Source organism: Hylaeus anthracinus, unplaced genomic scaffold (genome assembly GCF_026225885.1).
Source record: "Hylaeus anthracinus isolate JK02 unplaced genomic scaffold, UHH_iyHylAnth1.0_haploid 12000, whole genome shotgun sequence".
Classification (NCBI taxonomy): domain Eukaryota; kingdom Metazoa; phylum Arthropoda; class Insecta; order Hymenoptera; family Colletidae; genus Hylaeus; species Hylaeus anthracinus.
The window spans coordinates 8456710-8476775 of NW_026534347.1; the positions used below are offsets into that span (position 1 = coordinate 8456710).

Below are 20066 nucleotides of genomic sequence, written 5' to 3' on the forward strand. Positions count from 1 at the left end.
TACAGTGCAAGCGTACCGTAAAAAGCCTAATCATGTTTACCGTAACTGTTACCGTACCAAGCGTCCTCACTCCACTGATTGTAAATTCGTTATAATTCCTGTCAGTTACTATTCCAAATCTGACAAGTTCGATTTGACTTTGCAATTCCGTCATAGTCCACTCAGCGCATCAAACGGACCCCATCCAGTTCTCTTCGGTCCGTTCTTCCGCGACAATATCTAGTTAGTCGAAGTTAGTCCTACGTGAGTATTCGTTACTACATTCCGTCGACTTATTTTTATTTCTAGAGGCGGACATTCTCAGTTTAAGGTAATCTTGTTTTATTTCATTTATGCTTTGAAATTCGATTTCTGGTTTAAACTTCATTCCGAGTTTAAAATTGTTTGAAATCGTGCTTCGTGACACTGGTAAATAATTGAAGGAGTTAGGTATACTTAGCTTCGCGAATTTTTCTCTATATATGCTTGAAGATGTAGAACAAAAATTTTCATTCAAAAGTATACAGATTTCTATATATGTATAAATCATTGTTTGCGGTGAGCAATGTTACACGAAACTGGATTATCTGAAATTGGCCACATTTTATGTTGAGGGTCGTTACTCTTTTTTTCTAATTTTTAATCGGATCAACTAGAAATTTTCAGGGAATGTTCTTGAAATGTTGTAGGTTAAGAAACTACCACAACCAAAAAATGGCATCTTTTGAAATGTCTAGGTACCCTTAATCTCTTAATGGTAAATATTTTGTGTTCGCTATTTTAATTTTATATTTCGCTAAAAAGGTAGAATAAGTAATAAGTAGAGTAAATTATGGAATTATATAATTAATTGAGTGCCATAATAAATTATATAATAACGTTATATGGTTCCTATAATTGTAGAGATTAAAAGAAGAACATTCTTTTTTCTGTGTACATATTTTCATCACATTTACTGCTTTCTACACTCACGAGGAATACAAGGACTTTATAGTGCCCTCGACATTGGAAATACTTTCCACATGAATTAGTTTAGTTAGTAAAATTCTTCCTTGTTACGTAGTAAGTTTAACCTTCCATAGACTCGTGAACAAATACGACATCGGAATATTGGCTTAACTAGACATTGACAGAGAGACATTGTGATAAGTAACTATTTTGTATATTAGATGATAATATTGCATAATTACTAATGTCACGATTTTGAAATAGTAGATAAGATTAACACAAATTTGTAACGTGAATTAATTTCAGTCAATTAACTTATTTAAATTAAAAGACCTCAGATATTATTGTGGCTATCAGTTGTAAATCGAAATGATTAAATGTTACGTGAGAGAATGAAGCTATTAAAAAATGTATTTACAAAAGTTGCTCGGTATGATGTAAATACTTTTGTTGTAAATTGTTTTTTTTTTTTAAGATTTTCCAGATCTTTGGAGATCGCTCATACCTCCAAAAAATTTCTTATATTTTCGAATGAAAATTTTTATGTTACACCTTCAAGCATACATCTTTCGAATAGGGAACCATTGACTATAAAATACATCACCGGAGAATAGAAAAAAATTCATAAAGGAGCCCTACCCCCCTAATTGTTACGTGGAATGTACATACACGAATGAAAATTATGTCAGATCAAATAGTCCCGAATACCATGCCAGAGTTCAACTGCCTACTCGCTCGTAATACTTCGTCGAACATTCACCTATTGTTACAGATTTGCTTCGATTTGTCGCGTAGAGGAGCTCGCAATGAACACGTGTGCAGCAACAAGTTGCAGTGCCGCGCTATCGTCGCCGCCGCCCACTATTTTCGCTCAATTGGTGCAAACGATTCTTGCATCGCAGTGCACCTTGGGAAGCGGTGAGGGGATCTATCCAGCTGATCGTTCAGACGATGTTTCGTCTTCAAGAATGGAATTCGATTTCGTGATCGTTGGAGGTGGAACGGCGGGTAGCATTTTAGCCAACAGGCTAACCGAAGTAGAAGATTGGAACGTCTTATTGATCGAGGCTGGGGACAATCCAAGCATGGAAAGCGATGTTCCTGGTTTGACGGCAATCGTCATCGGTGGATATCAAGATTACCGTCACTTGGTACTCAAATTACAGTTTGTTAAGAAATCTTGAGATTCACAACTGAGCGCTAAATTGGGGAAATCAGAACCAATTAGTGCTGCTTTAGGTCTTCAGAAAGACCTCCGAAGTAGGGCTTCGACACGAGTAATGCTATATTAGTCACGGATAATAAGTGGACTTTGAACCGTTGTAGTTAAGCCTTATTCTTCTATCTTCTGTGCCAATAGCACAAAAATATTATACGAAGGACCAAAGAAATTTTTTTCCACTTTTTAGCTCATTTCAGAGATGAAAGCATTCTTAAAAATTGTTTGTTTGTACGTTTTTATATCGGATACTATATTATTCATGCGTAGACTGCGGATTTTATACATTTAAGACGTAAAATAATGAAGAATACATAAAATATACATAATGTACACCGAATATATTCTACAATTATTATGATAATATTATTACTTCATTTTGGACAGGTGCATATACCTTTTGGCTATGTTTAGCATCTATTCATTATACTAGTTAGAAAATATACATAATGTCCACCGAATATATCCTAAAATTATTATGATAATATTATAACTTCATTTTGCACAAGTGCATGTATCTTTCGGTTATCTTTAACACGAGTTGATTATATTAATTTATATCATAAACGCATAAAATCCGCAGTCTAGTCACGAGCAATAATTAGACTTCTAAATAGTTAACGCACTTGCCTTCATTTTCAGTAGCACTAAAAAATATATTCCAGAAGAAAACACTTATTTCCAACTTCCTATTTTCACTCTTCAACATGTTCTTTCATATATCCTTTTCATTAAGTCTGAATCACCAAAATACTCACATGGTCTCACGATACAAACCATATTTTTTTTCTCGACAAGACCGAACCCCAAAGAAACGTCTGCCAGAGCATGAAGAGGAAACAATGCGTATGTTCGATGGGCAAAGCGCTCGGCGGCAGTTCCGTCATCAACGCGATGATTCACATATTCGGTAACGACCGAGACTACAACGATTGGGTGAGAATGGGTAACGAAGGATGGAGCTACGAAGAGGTCTTGCCTTACTTCAGGAAATCGATCAGTTGTTCACCCGAACAGATAGCGATAACAGGGAGGAGGTACTGCGGTACCAACGGCCCCATGAAAATTAGGAGTTACAACGCTACTAACATAGAATTAATGAACACCATGCTAAACGGTGTACGCGAGATGGGACTAAACGTCCTGGAATCTTTAAATGGCGATCGTTACACTGGCTTTGGAAGATCTCTAGGTACGCTTGAGAACAAACGACGCAACAACTGTGCGAAAGCATTCCTGGCGCCCATCAAAGACAGAAAGAACCTGTTCGTGATGAAATCCACCAGAGTAGACAAAATCCTGTTGAACGGTAGAAGAGCGACTGGCGTGAGAGCCACCTTGAAGAATGGTAGGTCGATCGACATAAGAGCCTCGAAAGAAGTGATCATCTCAGGAGGCACTATCGGCAGTTCAAAGGTGCTGATGCTTTCGGGTATCGGTCCCAGGAGACACCTAGACGCGATGGGAATCCCTACGGTAGTCGACCTACCCGTCGGCGAGAATCTCCATGACCACATGATATGGGCAGGACTTCGCGTAGGGTACGTGAACAGGTCGTCCACTCTTCCACGTCCGACGGTCGCGATGGACGACACCTACGACTACCTGGTGCACAACGATGGATTGTTCACATCAGTCGGGGGGACCGACGTGATAGGTTTCGTCAACCTCTACAACTCGTCAGCAAGGTACCCAAACGTCCAGTTTCATTTCGGCTATATCCCAAGGTGGCGCACGGACATAGCAGCCACAGTTATAAGCAAGTTCAACGTCGAGGATGATCAGATACGAGAAATTCAAAGGCAGGTAATGGACTACGATATACTCGCGTGCTTTCCGGTTGTGTTGCAACCGAGAAGTCGCGGTAAGGTGGAGTTGCGCAGCACGAATCCGGCGGATCCTCCTAGGATTTATCCGAATTACTTTGGCGAGGCGGAAGACGTGCAAACGATGGTGAGGTCTGTTGAGACGTTGAGGGCCTTGGTGAACACGAACGCGTTTAGACGGCAAGGAATGAAATTGCTGTATACTAATATTCCTGACTGTGCGAATAGAACCCCCGATTCGAGGGAATATTGGGAGTGTAACGCGAGGCATCTCGCTGGCTCGCTGTTCCACTTCGTTGGAACAGCTAAAATGGGCCCTGTAGGCGATCGAACGGCAGTCGTGGATCCCAGATTGAGGGTGCACGGTGTCCTAGGGCTAAGGGTGATCGATGCTTCGATCATACCCAAAATCATCAGTGGGAACACTAATGCTCCCACTATGATGATTGCGGAAAAGGGGGCGAATTTTATTAAGCAAGATTGGTCTATAAGCACTCGCGGAGAACTATAAAAGGTGATTAAATCTATAAAATTGTAGACGCAAGTTTTGTAGCTGTTTCTGTCGATTTCGTTAAGCAAACAAAATCTATTTTCGAGGAAAATAAAAATGATGCGTCGACAACTACAATCCGTTATTCCAGTGTTTGGATGCGATTTGCCGAGTCGTACAAATTGTTTTCTAACACCGTTTAAACGTAACCGACAAAACTTAGGGACACGAGTAGAACGTGTTCTTCTTCGTTAAAATATATTACGCTGACTGAGTGAATTGTTTAATTTTAACGCTAAAATTATCGAGATCAATGGATACAATTCAATCAGGCACATTCATCGAACACAAACAATATATGGCTGCTGTAACATGTGATTAAATTGTAATGGAACGACTGTTTTATTTTTCGACGTTGAAAGCTTTTTAGTAATTAGCGACGAATCTGTGAAGTGGAGCACGAATAAATACTTGAATCAGAAATAAATAAAAACTAAAATGTGTTACTTCTATCCCTGATTTGCCACGACGATAAAATTATAGCGCCGACGAGAAAAGTCTCGTAATTGATGTGTGGTGATCAGATCTGTTTCAGGTAAGTGTCACGGATATCTGGCCGTGGAAAGTGAAAGAACGGTTTCTCCATTAATCGAGCGAGAAACCCCGCCGAATTTTTAGAGCTCGAGTGGCGGTGTGTCGTGAAAAAAGGCAGGAGGCACGTAATGTTTTGCAACCAAAGACTCTACGCAGATTGTCGTAGAGAGGGAAAGTGAGATGCCGTCTACGGTGACGTGCGAAAGAATATTTCTTTAAGAAGCAGAATCTAGTTAATAAATTTGTTATTCACCATCTGGGCTGGGATGTATATTATTAATTGAAAAGAAACAAACTTTATGGTGCGATTTGAGATGATTAATAAGTAAATCTAAGTCTGTACCCTAAAAGAAAAAGACTTTCAATGCATATCGTTATACACACGTTAGAAAAATGTAAGATATCAATTTCTTGTTAAAATATGTTATTTAGGATTCGAACAGGAAACTTCCACTTAACGTTCGTGTATTTGTACTGTTCTTAAATGTTATAAGTATAAAATTATACTGCATTGCATGACGGCGTATTATTAGATTGCATTGTCATGTCATATCAGTAAAAATAACGTGATAACGTTAACGTGATATACGTAATAACGTGAATATTTAAATAGCGAAGAATGTACATAGTTATTACGGCAACTGAAAATTAGAGACAACTAAATTCTTACCTAGAGCCACTCTAATTTTCGAGAAAATGGGTTTCCACGTAATGCTTGCATATTCGATGACGATTGTAAAATAATACCGAGCAATGGAATGTCTTGCTTTCCTTTCGTAGCTCTGCAATTTTCTAAGAATTCCCGTTTACCCACATGAAATTCATTCATGCTTTTTAAAGCATGATGCTGATGGGTAGCAACAAATAAATATAATTGTATCCAATTATTCTTTATTTTTCAAGCACCGTCATTCAGATATTTAAGCATTTGACGTTCTTAATTAACATATGCTTGCAGGTGAAATTTAAATGATCCAGTGAGAACGTAAAGGATTTTGACAAACTGATGCAATATTAACTTTCACTTAACTTCGAAGAGACATCGGATAATTAGTAGCTTCGAGTGTCGAGAAATTATCTCTCGGACTACTAACAATTACGCTGTAACCATCAAACGTTGTTCCGACAGTTCGATCATTAGTTTATACACATCATAAACGAGAAATTCAATGTTTACGTAACATTGTACAATTTCATTCGTGGTTCTATCGTATTTATTTATGGAAAGTGTTCCAAGTAGAAACAGTATCTTATCTTTTGATGATTATTATTTTGTTAAACACGGTCCAAACATTTAATGATACAGTTCACGGGGATGGTAGGACCTACAATTTGAGCTATGTTTCAGTATCATGTTTCTCTTTATCTCATTTTACAGTATTGGTTACTAATGCATGAACCACTCGTTTGGCTATGTCGTAATTTCGCGAGAATTTTAATTAACAATCAAATAAAAATCATTTCACGTTGCTGCTTTGTCAAAAAAAAAAAAAAAAAAAAAAAAAAAAAAAAAAAAAAAAAAAAAAAATCATCTAGTACAAAAATATACTTATTCTCAATTTTCCTTCGCGTTTATCCCAACTAATTTCTGTTGTTTACCAATGCACCAACCCACTGGTTTGTCTATGGTTGTCGCAATTTCGCGAGACTTTAATTAACAAGCAATGAAGCGAGGTACCGTGGAATTTCTAACAGACGGAAGCGTTCGCTTGGAGCGTTTACAAAAACCATCGAAAAACTGCAAGTCACCAGAGGTAAATGCAGCTGCTGTTTCGCTCGAGTTTTGACGGGAGCGGCTCAAACGTTGCTTTCGTTCGTCAAACGGTTCGCGATATCCGCGACGAAGATCAGCCACACTTTCTGCTTCCGACAGGACTCGGTGGCCGATGCGTTTCGGCATTTCTGCAGCGACGAATAGCAAAAGTCGCTCGACGGGACGCTTCGATCGCGAGAATTTTAAAAAAGATTTTCATTTCGACGGCAGAGGAGAGTGGAAGAGGGTGATTTATTCTCAGTGATCATCTTCGTCGAAGTGTGACGATGTTCAACGACAATTGCGCAAGACCTAATGATAAATGAAACTAAGCGGCAGTAAACGAGGAAACAAATTCTTTTCGATAGAACGGGTGAGTGTCTCTTTCAATTTCTTCACGCTGTTTTCTCTTTCAATTTTTGTTTTTATTTGTACAAATTTGGCTCCGAGTGGTTACCCTTACTGCGAAATTGTGGTGGAATTGGGTTTTTGGGTAGTGCGAAAATTTTCAAATTTTCTAGAGGTTTTTTTTATCTATCGTGAAACAGAGGTGAAGAATTTTGTTGGGTTCTTATTTGTTTTCAGAAATAAAAGAATTCTCTGCAGCTGCTCGGGGATGTTCATGCAAGTTCATATTTTCGTAGATACAGATACAGATATTCAATTTAAATGAAATGTCTCTTACTTGTCAATACTTTATGTGTTTTTGAATTTGTGTACATTCTAATATACCCTAAAAATGATAAATGATAATATTTCTTAGCTTCTGAACAGTGTCACGTGTGTAACATTATTTTATTGTCGATTTTATAAGCTTTTGAATTCGTCCACACTCTCATGTATGCTGAACATGAAAAATGAAAGCATCTCTTATCCTTCAAACAGCGTAACATGTATTCTACTGCCGATATAATATAATATATATATATTTCCAAATTCGTACAAATTCTCATATATTCTTTTACATTTCCATTTCTTATGAATGCATAAACTTCCAGAGTCCATTAATAATACTTTTAACATTGAATAATATTTTTAATTCATCTACAACCAAGTATCGTCCTGAAAAGATCAACATCCACTTCCAATTACACCCCCACTTTAACTCTTTAAAATTCATAAAATTCAAGCTGCTCAGAAGAACAGCGTCAACAACTTACCAACAACTTTTGACTTGTATACATTTCTAATTCCACTTATTGTACTTTTAGCGTTAGTTCATAGTGTTGCCAAATGAATGGAAAACTTTAAATAAAATAGTAAAGCTAAGCAAAAGTTGGGATACTTTTTAACCCACCTAACATCAAAGAGTTAACACCGTCCATCTTTCCACCAATAGTTTCGCCACACGAGAACCCAAAGCAACCCCCGAAGCTCAACCCAGAAACCATGTCGTGGGTGCCACCGGATTTGGCCAGCCTCTGTACGCACGATTCCATGGTCTCCACTTGCCAGTCGTCCACGTTCGTGTTTCTGGCGTTCATAGCTCGTTTGTTCGGCCATTCGAAGGACTCGCGATTCGTGTTCAACGACCACTGGCTCGGTCCGCCATGGGAATTACCGTTTGACGAACAACCGCAACCTGCGCGTGTAAGACGCTTCCGCGAACGTCAGAAAAACAGGATACGCGGTCGCGATATGAGGGACTTTCCGTTTCTGGATGGTCCGACGTCGGGGAGATCGTTGGCAAGCGTTTATAGTTCACGGTTCGCGTGCGTCCCGATTTTTTCGTCAGGTTTCAAGGATGAAAGCGAAGAAAGTACGTCCGTTAATGTCAGAATGGCTGTGCCGGCCGTGAATTTCGCTCAAGTTTACGGCCCTTATCCACCAATCGCTGGCCGAGCGATTACATCCACGTCTCAAGCTTACGATGACTTTCTCGTTCCGAAAGGTAAAAACGAATTTCAATTTCTGTACGCAGCGGTGTAACACGCGCGCCTCGCACGTTGACATTGTACCAATTTTTAGGAATATGGCCTTGACGACGATAGCATTTTATAAATAATATAATCTTATAGGCCCTTTATTAATTTCTTGAGAAGATCCTACATCTACTAAATTTTTGAGAAACAATATTACCATGGACAGAGATAGGCAAACCTTTACTCGAATAGAAAATACTTAACGGATGCATCACACTGTGATTTATTCATAACAGTCATACGCATCAAGTATCATTTATTCAACATGAAATATTTAATTTTAGAATTTCTGTTCATCAAATAAGCCATTCAGGGTTGTTCTAGACAAGAATATTACGCATCTTTGTTCATGAGAAATAAATTTCATAGTTTTTCTATGTTCCTTTCAGCGATACAACAATTCCATCCAAGTCTTCGTTCGAGTCAACATGGAAACCTCGCTAAAATTCAAAGCGTAAACACATTTCCGTCCACGTCACGAATCTTTGAGAGCGAATTGAAAGTTCAAGATCGCAATCTGCCGACAGGGCAAAGTTTAACTGACAATCCAGCAGCCAAACAAAATTTCCTCGACGGATCTTCCATGTACAATGCTTGGAAGCAACGACATCAAACGGATTACCCCAATTTTAAAATAGTCGACGATCCGAATCTACCGTTCGGCAATCCGAGGGGGCCACTCGACACTTTTAGCGCGATCAATTATTATCCAGATGCTACGAATTTTCTAACGAAGGAGTACGATTTTGTAATCGTGGGAGCTGGATCGGCTGGATGCGTTCTCGCCAACAGGCTGAGCGAAATAAAACACTGGAAGGTATTTATTGATTGTTAGACCACGGATGTTTATGCAAATTTATGCTTTCGCAAACACAGAAAAAGAATTGAAAATGAAATGAACGTATATTGTTGATATTTTATATAATTTTCCATTTGTCCACGCTCTCGTATTTTCATTTTCCATAGATGCGTAAACATCCGCAGTCCGTCGATTATAGAATATCTTTTCATCGTCATCTATTATTCGGATAAAATATCGTCTATCTTGAGTCGACTGTCAAAATAGTAAATTTCACTGCAACTCGCGAAACAAGGAACAAGAACAGGAGGAATGAGTTTTTACAACGTGCATAAATAAGATTAGCCTGACTTTACTAAATAGTGCATTGCGAGTGGATGACTAATATCCAGCGAGTTGAAACATTTGGAGCATTGTGGAGCAAATTTCTTGTATGAAAGAATGCAATCAGGTACAAAAAATGAATGGCAGAGAACGAATGTTACACATTTACTCGTACCTAGTGAGTATATCTTTCAGTAACGACAGCGTGTTTACTTTCATTTATATGAAAATTAGAAGTAGACTTATTAGAACTTTATTAGCAGTTCAATTGCTTCAGAAAGAATTTATTGCATTCGATTGAATTATTTACAGTAATCGACTCGGTTTGAAACTACTATTCCATCAGGGTTGCAATTTTGATTTCGTAAATGTTTTATGCAACCATAAATCGAAACTTCGAATTGTCCTGTAGCATTTTTAATGAAAAGTGACAAAAGAAAAAGAATATTTCAAAGAAGACTAACTTGTTTTTGTTCAAAGAATTGAAACATACATAAAATACATTTCGATAGAGGTTTCCATTAAAAACATTTTCAAAGTTTCAAAGTTCTTCAGATCCATACAATTTGAGACGTCAATCATTAAGATTCATAAAATCTGAGATCTCGATCATTAAAATCCGTACAATTTGATTCCTCAACAATAAATAGTTTCCTCGCGTCGAGTCGCAAAGAGTTATGTGGGTCACTCCGTGTACTAATCCGCGTTGAAATGCAAAGTTTGGTTAATTAGTGGTGTCAGCTTTATCCTATTTACCAGGCAATGAGTCGGTAATCCCTTCGCTGAAAAGTCGAGCAATGGCCAGGGCTTCGTTGAAACGGGTCACAGAACACAAGATCGTCGGTGATTATGTTACGACCATTCTGCGGCTTCTTAGCCATTAAACGTGCCTCGAAACACAAACTGTTTATTGGATTACGCGGCACCGATGACAATAAAATCAGCATACGTAGGGATATTAACGAGGGATTCGAACCGCTGCTGAACCCTAACCCAAACCCGGTTAATGAAAGGAAGGTTACTGTAACCCATACTAATCACGAAGGAACGGTTCTTGAATTGTAGGTAGAGCGGGTTAACACGTTCACTGCCAGACTAATACTCTTGAAAATTTCTACTGCGATTTAATTCTGTTTACAAACTTTTGGAAACTGCGTAATGAAACAGTTATTTTGGTATTTAGTTTTGTAACTTCATCGAAATTCGAGTATTTCATTTAAATTCATTTTCTGTGACACTTAACTTTCAGAATTAATAGTTTTCGTTTTTCAGTGAAAAGCACTGTCACCCATATATGGGTGATGTAGCGATCAACGTGTTAACCTGCTCGGAGTGGGTTACTAGTAGAAGAAGACATCCTAGACATCATGGACATCCAGACAAGTCAAAGATATGTGAACTTATAGGCAATATTCGAATCAAATGAAACTAGATTGTTTAAAATGTACGAGTATATAATGAATGTAGAGCACACACGTTCACTACACGTTCGAAGGCAAGACTGACGAATGTTTGTCATTCGCCCGATTGTCACAGTTGCTAGTGTTGGGGTTCCCACAAAACTCATAACATGTCCGGTCAAAATAGGGAGTCCTTCAAGCGACTGTTTATGCCAATACATGTACTATTCAAGATGTACTATTCATACATGTACTGGGCAAGTGTTTACGTTCCCGTTCTGCTGCATAAGTACAGTAAACGAGTAGTAAGTACGAGTAAATGTAAGCACTTGCATGACTTTCTTCTCGCGGATGGACAGTAGAGTAGAAAACAGACAATATTGAAATAAAATTGATTACCGTTTAGAAACATGGTAATAACTATGGTTTTTACTGTATTATTATAATTGTATTATATAACCGGGTTACTCGGGTTACAGATGTCTTGCGTTACCTGGTTAGATGGGTTATTCTATAATACGAAGTACCGGAACCCGGTACGGGTTGAGGTCGATTTAGACTATACGATACGTACCGGCAACGACACGACAAAACATTAAAACACGCGTTTTAATGGAACTACTCACACTTAACACTTTATTTACCGGGAGCCTATTTATAGACTTTTTAATTGCAGTACTTAGTTATTCGAATTTATTTACTGTATTGATGGTTGTCTACTCACAATGTTCAGTGTTCGGTAACAGACTTGGCTTTCAATGTACCTAGTAACAGTATGAAGGAATTATTGTCTGCCTAGATTGGCATATGCTACTGTAGAAAATTCTTTTTTGAATTAAAGTCTGCTTCTAAATAGCCCGGTAGATAAAGTGTTAACAGGCACCGACCTGAACGTTCCGTCAACGGGAATAGTGTGACTAGTTCCATTAAAAATGTTTTGTTTTAATGTTTTGTCGTGTCGGTGCCGGTTCGTGTCGTATAGTCTGAATCGACCTTTAGGGTTCGAATCCCTGATATTAACGCATTCGCGACCGGCAGATATTTTACTTTTCTAATACCGAGTGCCGACGAAAATAATAAAATTCTTCAGCTGGACAATAGGAGCAAAGCTTTTGCAATATTCATCGCCCTGGATTTCATAAATTGAAATAGATAATGAACGTGCACACACGAGTTACTTGTGACCGGTCAACAACGTTTGGGCTTGAAAACACGAGTTAACTCGTGGCCGGTCAACAATTTGTCAAGCCTGTGAAAGGAATAATATTGTCCATCGTGCGTAAATCGTAATCGGTTGCAAAACCAGTTACAAACATTGAGAAGGTATCCTTTATCTTCCCAAGGACAGTTGTACAAAGTAACATCACGAAAGTGTCTATTTTTTTTTTTTTTTTTTTTTTTTTGGATCACGCAATCGTGTCGCGCTCTTTCACGATTTATAGCGTTTTAATATAGCTAAATGTTCCTGCTTAGATTCAACGACAGCTAAAAATATCTTCCTCTACATATTCATTAGCATAAACTTACATTTCATTGCCTGACTCATTTGATTAAACGCATTACAATGACTACTCGCGTTACGCGAATTTCTAGATGTACAGTTGTGTAATCATTATTTACACGTCCTGGCTCTAGTATCAGACCCTGACAGAATTTTATTCGAGTATTAAATAATTTACACGCGACGTGTACGCGATCGAACAGTGCAATTATTAACTGTTTGTTGAGAAAGACTTTGTTATATATTTTTAGGTCTTGTTGTTAGAAGCTGGCATAGAAGAACCAATGGTAGCGGACATTCCAGCACTCGCCACTATGTTGCAAGCCAGCAATATCGATTGGATGTATCGTACGCAGCCAGAGCAACACTCTTGTAGATCGAGAAGAGGCAAAAGCTGCGGGTGGGCGAGGGGCAAAGTACGTACTTGAAAACCAATTCCGACAATTGCTTTCCTAAACTAGTGAACGGATGATCTTCCTGTTTTGTTAATATGTCGGAGCAATAATACATTGTTGGATACCGTTTAGGTTAATCTGTATACTAATCTTCTAATCCTGACCATCTAATCTTCACTACTTTAGGTTAGTCAGTAATTTTATCTTCATGGGATAAGTAAATATTTTTAAGTTTCAAACCTAGTCATTCGTTCACACACCAACTAAGCATCCGACTCTTGTACCCTTACTCACTAGCTCCGAATAACACGTCCGACTCCTTAACATCCTACGATTCTCATTGGTCCTTCCCCTTATTTCCACCATCTTCTGAATCCTTAAACACAAACCTTTATAAGGAACACCGAAACTCCTCTCTCGAGCTTTTTCGTAACATAATACAACAGAAGTAGAAACGTAGCGGTAATCTAGTTTCTAAGTACCGAATTGTATTAGAAACCGAACTTGTAATAAATCGGAATCTAACAACATTTGTGGAAACCTCGCAGAGCTGTATAAAGTCTTTAAATAGAAATATGATTAAGAGTTCATATTTCTTGTGTTACTAATTAAAGTATTTACATACCATTGTAAAGCTTCTGCAAGTATAATGTTACTCTAATGTATTAACAAGGAATTAAAAGCTATATTCCTTGAACGATCACAATTTTACTTTATCGAAGCAATTATGATTGTCGTATATAAAACATGGTTTTTTCAATTAATGTTCTCAAGTATTTTTTTTTATTTGCTACTCGATATTTTGTATCTAGATAAGAATTTTGCCCATTTTTCTGTACAATACTAATTAAAAAATATTGTTTCTGGTGTAGGTAATGGGTGGTTCCAGTACAATCAATTACATGATGTACATTCGTGGTAATCCAAGAGATTACGACGAATGGGCCGACAAAGGGAACTATGGTTGGAGCTACGGAGAAGTTTTACCATACTTTTTGAAATCTGAAAACAACGAGGATCCAGAGGTGATCCATATATCCAAAATTTCCTGTTGCAAACCATATAGCGATTAATTGATCGGTTTTATAGATAATGCTCGACACTGTGACGCGTTGATTCATAAATAAACGTAACACTTCAATTACGTGTTTGCAATAATAATTATAAAAATACAGAATGCCATGATCTTATAAACATATCGAGTGCTTTCATCTTTTTGACGTTCGAACTTTTACTTTTCTGTTGACAATCGAAACTTGACCCAGACCTTGAACAATTTTGAATCAGTAGGTCGTTCATCTATTAATTTAGAATATACACGTAACTTTCCTACTTTTATTCTCAAAGTTCATCACTCTGAATGAGCCCATTAAAAACTGGACATTCCAGTTAAAATAAATCAAGTTAACCTTCGGGTGACCCCGGCGCCATTTCGAGACCTTTCTCCTTGCATGAAACTAGTACTCAATAATTCGACGCAGTTATATAATTTTTGTTCAACATGATAAAAAACTTCCAAAAAGCGATACAGTTTTAGCAAGCAACTGAAAATATACCCTCTTTAATTAAATGATCCCTGATTTAACTGTCTTGCAACTTCTCATATCAAGGAGAGCATAAATGAAAATTTTCGTATTAAAATGAATTATTCAATGTTACAATTAAAATAAATGTTGTTTAAATTTATATTAAAATTTTCCCTGGAATTCTATTGTTAGTGTTCCATAGATGGTCCTAATTTAGAACTTTATCAGATAACTCACATAATTTGGGCTATTGAGGGTTAATATTGAAACTGGATAAAAAGTTTACATCTTTCTCGTATTAAATTCAATTCCCTTCAAAATTCATTTGAAACATTTAAAACAATTTGGACTATAGAGGATTAACAGAGAAGCTGGATTCTTTATCTTGAATTTAAATTCCTTTAACATTCATTTAAAACATGCACATAAAAAAGTTTCCAGACACAAAACATATTAGGTTGTCCCGAAAGTTTCTTTCGCTTTATTAATAAGTAATACATGCACAATATTTGATGGTTTTATGTTACATTACTGAATTGTGCACGATTCATTTTTCTCCATTACTGTTACAACATGAATATCTATGAAATTAGATTGTCTATTTATTAGGGGTGTGCGGGATCCCGGTCGGGACGGGAATTCCTCCCGGGATCGGGATGGAATCCCGAATACATCCGGGATTCTCGTGAATTTCCGGGATCCCGAAATCATTCGGGATTCCCGAGAATTTCGAAGTCCCGTACATTCGGATTGCTGAAATTTTCAAGAATAACAACACTTTCGGAAATCCCAGATATTATTCTATATTCTGTACATTGTCGAAAATCCCGAACATTTTCGAGAATCCCGGATTTTTGCGGGATCTCGTGTATTCTCGGGAATCTCGAATCAACGCAGGATTCCGCATAAACTCGAGAACCCCGAATATTCTCGGGAATCCCGCATACCCCTACTATACTTTATATAAACACGACCACATAAAATATTGTTGTTTCGGGACAACCTAATATATCTTCATTCGTTTTCGTATACATCATCATCGCAACAAAGTTGAAAAACGCCGACTCACTGTATAACTCATTCTTCAGATCGTCAAAGAGAACCCCCACTACCACCATCAAGGTGGCTATCAAAACGTTGAGCGATTCTCCTACAATGACCCAAACACGGACATCCTGATGAGCGCGTGGCAGGAGCTAGGACACGAGCAGGTGGACGCCAACGCTGGCCGACAGCTAGGCGTGATGAAGATGCAGATGACCTCGATTCACGGAATGCGTCAGAGCACCAACGGCGCGTTTATCAGACCTATCAGACGGAAACGGAAGAACCTGACCATAGAGACCCAAGCCCACGTCACACGGATTCTGATAGACGCCGACACGAAACGCGCGATGGGAGTAGAATACGTCTCCACTGCCACAGGGTTCGCCAAAGTCGCGTTGGCAAGAAAGGAGGTGATTCTATCAGCGGGTGCTCTCAACTCGCCCAAGATCCTGATGCTCTCAGGCATAGGCCCTATGGAAGAGCTGAAGAAACACGGGATAGAAGTCGTGAGTGATCTGCCTGTCGGCAGGAACCTCCAGGACCACGTGACCATGGACGGTTTGATTATCGCTACTGACCTAACCTCCACGAGCAAGGACAACGAGGCGAAGAAGGAGGACGTCTTCCTTTATCAGGAGACCAACTCTGGGCCTTTGTCAGCGACTGGAACTCTCGCCTGCGGAGTGTTCCTGCGAACTATATTCGAGCACTCGTTGGATACGCCGGATATCCAGTACACCTTCGACGCCAGCAACGAGATGGACTACCTCCTCGACCCTGCAGAGTACGTTGAAACAGCAGTGGAACCTCTGGCCTACTACGACGCCCTCAACATCAGGCCTATCCTGCTTTCACCCAAGAGTCGTGGATTCTTGGTTTTAAACGACACCGACCCCTTGTGGGGCTCACCATTGATCTATCCTAGATATTTCACCGCTTATCCCGATGCTGATGTCCTTGTGGAGGGAGTACTAGCTGCACTGGAGTTGTTTCGTACGAGGTCTTTTCGAGAACATGGACTGCGTTTGGTGGACGCGCCTCTGCCTGCTTGCAGACAGTTCGGTTTCGCGACCAGGGACTATTGGAAGTGCGTGATGATGGAGTACACCGCCACGATCTTTCACCCGGTCGGGACTTGCAAAATGGGGCCCAAGTGGGATAAGGAGGCTGTCGTGGATCCGAGACTGAGGGTTTACGGGGTGAAGGGACTTAGGGTGGTGGACGCATCCGTGATGCCGAAGATTGTCAGGGGTAATACTAATGCGCCTACTATCATGATCGCGGAGAAGGCTGGCGACATGATCAAAGAGGAGTGGTTGTACGAATGAGGGTTGAGCGAAGTTTTCTAGAAAGACTGATTATTAGGAATCTCGGAGTTTATGCTGGACAGTATGTGGGAAGCATGCCACGTGGTTCAACAAGGATGTTTTATATTCATCGACGACAGACAATGTTTTCTATCTAACTAGGACATCTTCAAGTACGATCGAAATTATGTTAACCTATAGGACTGAATACAGATGTGGTGTAATGAATGCAAACTGAAATTTGAGAAAAGTAAAGTGGTACGAGAGACATAGATTTAGTAAAGTTATTTCATTGCGTGAATTGGGAGACGTTGAAGGATATATTTATTTAAAAAATAACTAAATTTTATTTCTTAACATTTTCGAAAGTTTCAACCAATTTTAGATATGCATTGCAGGATCGTTTATACGCCACACAATAGTAATAGACTCATAGACTCAACAAAGACTCATTTTTTCAATAAGACATACTTGAACAAAAAATAATGTACTGTACAAAGACTGAAAAAGTGAAAAATTCACATCGATATGCACTCACTGACACAATGAAACATCTATTTCTAATAATCGAATTTTTGAAATCTCTGAGAACTATTCTACGAGAAATAATCAATTCCAAGTTCTTTACCTTTTATTCGATATCTGAAAGGGCCTAGCCGATTAGGATGGTCAAAACTGCCCTTAGAGCTTTTTCGATAGCTCTTGAATTATTCGAAAGCTGACCAACAAAAACGTCGACAAAATTCAGTTTTTATTGTTTTTGACAATGAAGCAGCCGAACAAAAAAATTTTTTAAAATTGACGACACTGCCTGTTATAGTACTTTATCAGGGAACCAAACAGTAGAATTGCATGTCTTCATATTTTTGAGAAAAAAATGTTTTTCAGATGTTTTTGAGGTTTTCCATTTTTGACGACCACAGTTTACAATCAAAAAATCTGAAAAAATTCTCAAAAATGCGCCTTAGGATCCGGAATATGTCAGATTTTTTTCAGAATTTTAGAACGCATTTGAGACCGGAAAATGCGTCGGAAAGCGTAAAATCTATTTTATCCTGTAACTACCCTTACGGGCAAGCTAGAGGGTTAAAATTTTACTCAGAAGGGTTTTTCTTGGTCAGCTTTCGAATGATTCAAGAGCTATTGAAAAAGCTCTGTTGAATTATAAACATATAATTTGACTTCAACAAAAATGAATCTAGCGTTGAGAGACACTGCCCTTTTCTCTGTAAGTTAGAGTATCGGACTGGCACCACCAGGTCTGAAGACCCTTGACTGTTTGTCGTCGAAGGCCAGGGTAATAAACAGAGCGCAGGCAGAATTTTCTTTCTTTAAGTGGACGCTAGATTTCTCTTTCACGTAGGCCTGATTTTTCAGTTTAGTTCTCGTCCGTTTTTTGAACAGTAAACGTGTACTTCCGAGCCGTTTGAATAAACGTAGAATTCAAACTTATTAAAAAGACTCATTTATTACACCCATAATCCAATAAGCTCTGAGGGCAGTTTTGACCATCTTAATCGGCTAGGTCCTTTGTATCTAGATAAGAACGAAGCCCTTCTGGTGCACGGTATAGATATATGGCCTTTGGATAAGCACCAACGTAACGAATTAGGATCGGAGACTTTCACTGGTAGGGGGTCTTACTCAATTTTTCGAATTACGCGCGTTTCCACGACAGGCGGACGCGATATTATGGAATTGGAGTGAAAAGGTAAGCCGCGAGCGGACGGTTTCAAAATCGCCTGGGCGAAAGTGAAATTTTTCTATCGGATGAGTAATGCGAATGCGACGACGGAGATGGAACAAGGGATATTCAAATAGGAAGACACGGAGAAAGCAGCCAGCGTCTCGCGTGGCTACGAAATCCTAATTGTAGTTTGCAATTCGTGAATTTCGAGCGAACAATGACACGTACACGAATGGAAAAAAATAGTTGAGTTACGCAATTGCTGAATTTAAATTTTATGTCCATGTCAACGTGGAATGTATTCGCATGGAGTGTGAATAAATTATATGCTCGATGGTTGTATACGAATCGAATGGAATGTTTATTATTACATGTTTATATCGTGATTGTCAACTCCGATTGCTTTTCTACATATTCTCTACACTTATCTTGATTTGTATAGTTTATATGATTTGCTCCAATAGAGATACATAATTATTTTTGGTATTTTATACACACACTCGATGTGTGATAGATTTTAGATATTCCCTACGTTTTTTTTTTTTTTACATCTACTCAGTTTATTTCTTTTTTTCTGAATAAAGATATACGATTAGTATTGTCATTTTATACACACACTTGAAATGTAATAAATTTTAGATTGTAATTAATATATCTTGATACATTAACGTTATACTGATATCAAAATGTTTTAGTCACTTTTGCAAGTAACGATTGTTTAATAATTACGTCGATGTTGGGACATCTAATGTAGCATCTTTAAACGCAAGGATGATAGACAAAAAATTGACGCTGTTAGTAATGTGCACTATCGTACCGTTTAGAATCTATGTCAATTGCAAACGTGACATTTCTATCTTACATTTACCTCAATTACCTAACTGTTACATATAAATTACTAATCATTGCCTACATTCATCTATCTCAAATTGCATAAAAACTGTGCCAATTAGACATAATGTATTAGAAGCAAAGTTCGCAATTAATCCTATCAGATTAGCACAATTTCGCGTCACTTATTCGCATTACACGGTAATCACTCATCCTAGAGAAGAGAGTTTTTCGTGTTTCAACACTCGAGACCATTAAATCTATAAATAAACGTCGAAAACGAAGACAAACTCTCGTCCTGTCCTCTACATTCAACTACCTACGATTCCAGTTTTCTCATAGACGGAAAAAAACATTTTATCTGGGAACCTAACCAAAGAGATCCGCCCGAAATCATGTCTTCGAGAACTTGTTATTATGATTCGTCTCCTCAATCGAGAAACTTAATATGGAAATCCCTGAATCATCATTTCAATACGCATCCGGATGATACCGATGCCGAAATTGGAGAATCGCAC

At 38.4% G+C, this 20066-nt stretch overlaps 3 protein-coding genes across 6 annotated transcripts in view; 2 read left to right on the top strand and 1 right to left on the bottom strand.

Annotated features, from left to right (window-relative positions):
* Nucleotides 1-20066, bottom strand: part of LOC128890177 (flotillin-2) — a 158575-nt gene that overhangs the window by 75983 nt on the left and 62526 nt on the right. The gene's annotated exons all lie outside the window — the stretch shown is intronic.
* Nucleotides 131-5563, top strand: LOC128890165 (glucose dehydrogenase [FAD, quinone]-like). Of its 3 annotated transcripts, none has more exons than XM_054148423.1 (3): nt 131-310; nt 1700-2078; nt 2945-4541. In XM_054148423.1, exons 2-3 carry the CDS (start codon nt 1734-1736, stop codon nt 4481-4483), a joined length of 1884 nt encoding a protein of 627 aa, XP_054004398.1. In that variant the 5' UTR covers nt 131-310; nt 1700-1733; the 3' UTR covers nt 4484-4541. The 3 variants fall into 3 exon arrangements, with proteins under 3 accessions (XP_054004398.1, XP_054004399.1, XP_054004397.1); XM_054148424.1 differs by lacking the exon at nt 131-310 and adding an exon at nt 5047-5563 and having other exon boundaries at nt 1163-2078; nt 2945-4486; XM_054148422.1 differs by lacking the exon at nt 131-310 and having other exon boundaries at nt 1165-2078.
* Nucleotides 6572-17757, top strand: LOC128890149 (glucose dehydrogenase [FAD, quinone]-like). The gene is made up of 6 exons (XM_054148386.1): nt 6572-7182; nt 8149-8700; nt 9121-9548; nt 13007-13171; nt 14023-14175; nt 15765-17757. The coding sequence occupies exons 2-6, from the start codon at nt 8199-8201 to the stop codon at nt 17049-17051; spliced, it is 2535 nt and encodes an 844-aa protein (XP_054004361.1). The 5' UTR covers nt 6572-7182; nt 8149-8198; the 3' UTR covers nt 17052-17757.

Excerpts from the sequence above, each read along its gene's own strand:
- LOC128890149 (XM_054148386.1), top strand. The coding sequence starts at position 8,199 with ATGTCGTGGGTGCCACCGGATTTGGCCAGCCTCTGTACGCACGATTCC. Across the intron at positions 9,549-13,006 it reads GCGAAATAAAACACTGGAAG|GTCTTGTTGTTAGAAGCTGG; the intron begins GTATTTATTGAT and ends ATATATTTTTAG. Across the intron at positions 14,176-15,764 it reads AAAACAACGAGGATCCAGAG|ATCGTCAAAGAGAACCCCCA; the intron begins GTGATCCATATA and ends CTCATTCTTCAG.
- LOC128890165 (XM_054148423.1), top strand. The coding sequence starts at position 1,734 with ATGAACACGTGTGCAGCAACAAGTTGCAGTGCCGCGCTATCGTCGCCG. Across the intron at positions 2,079-2,944 it reads ATCAAGATTACCGTCACTTG|ACCGAACCCCAAAGAAACGT; the intron begins GTACTCAAATTA and ends TTTCTCGACAAG.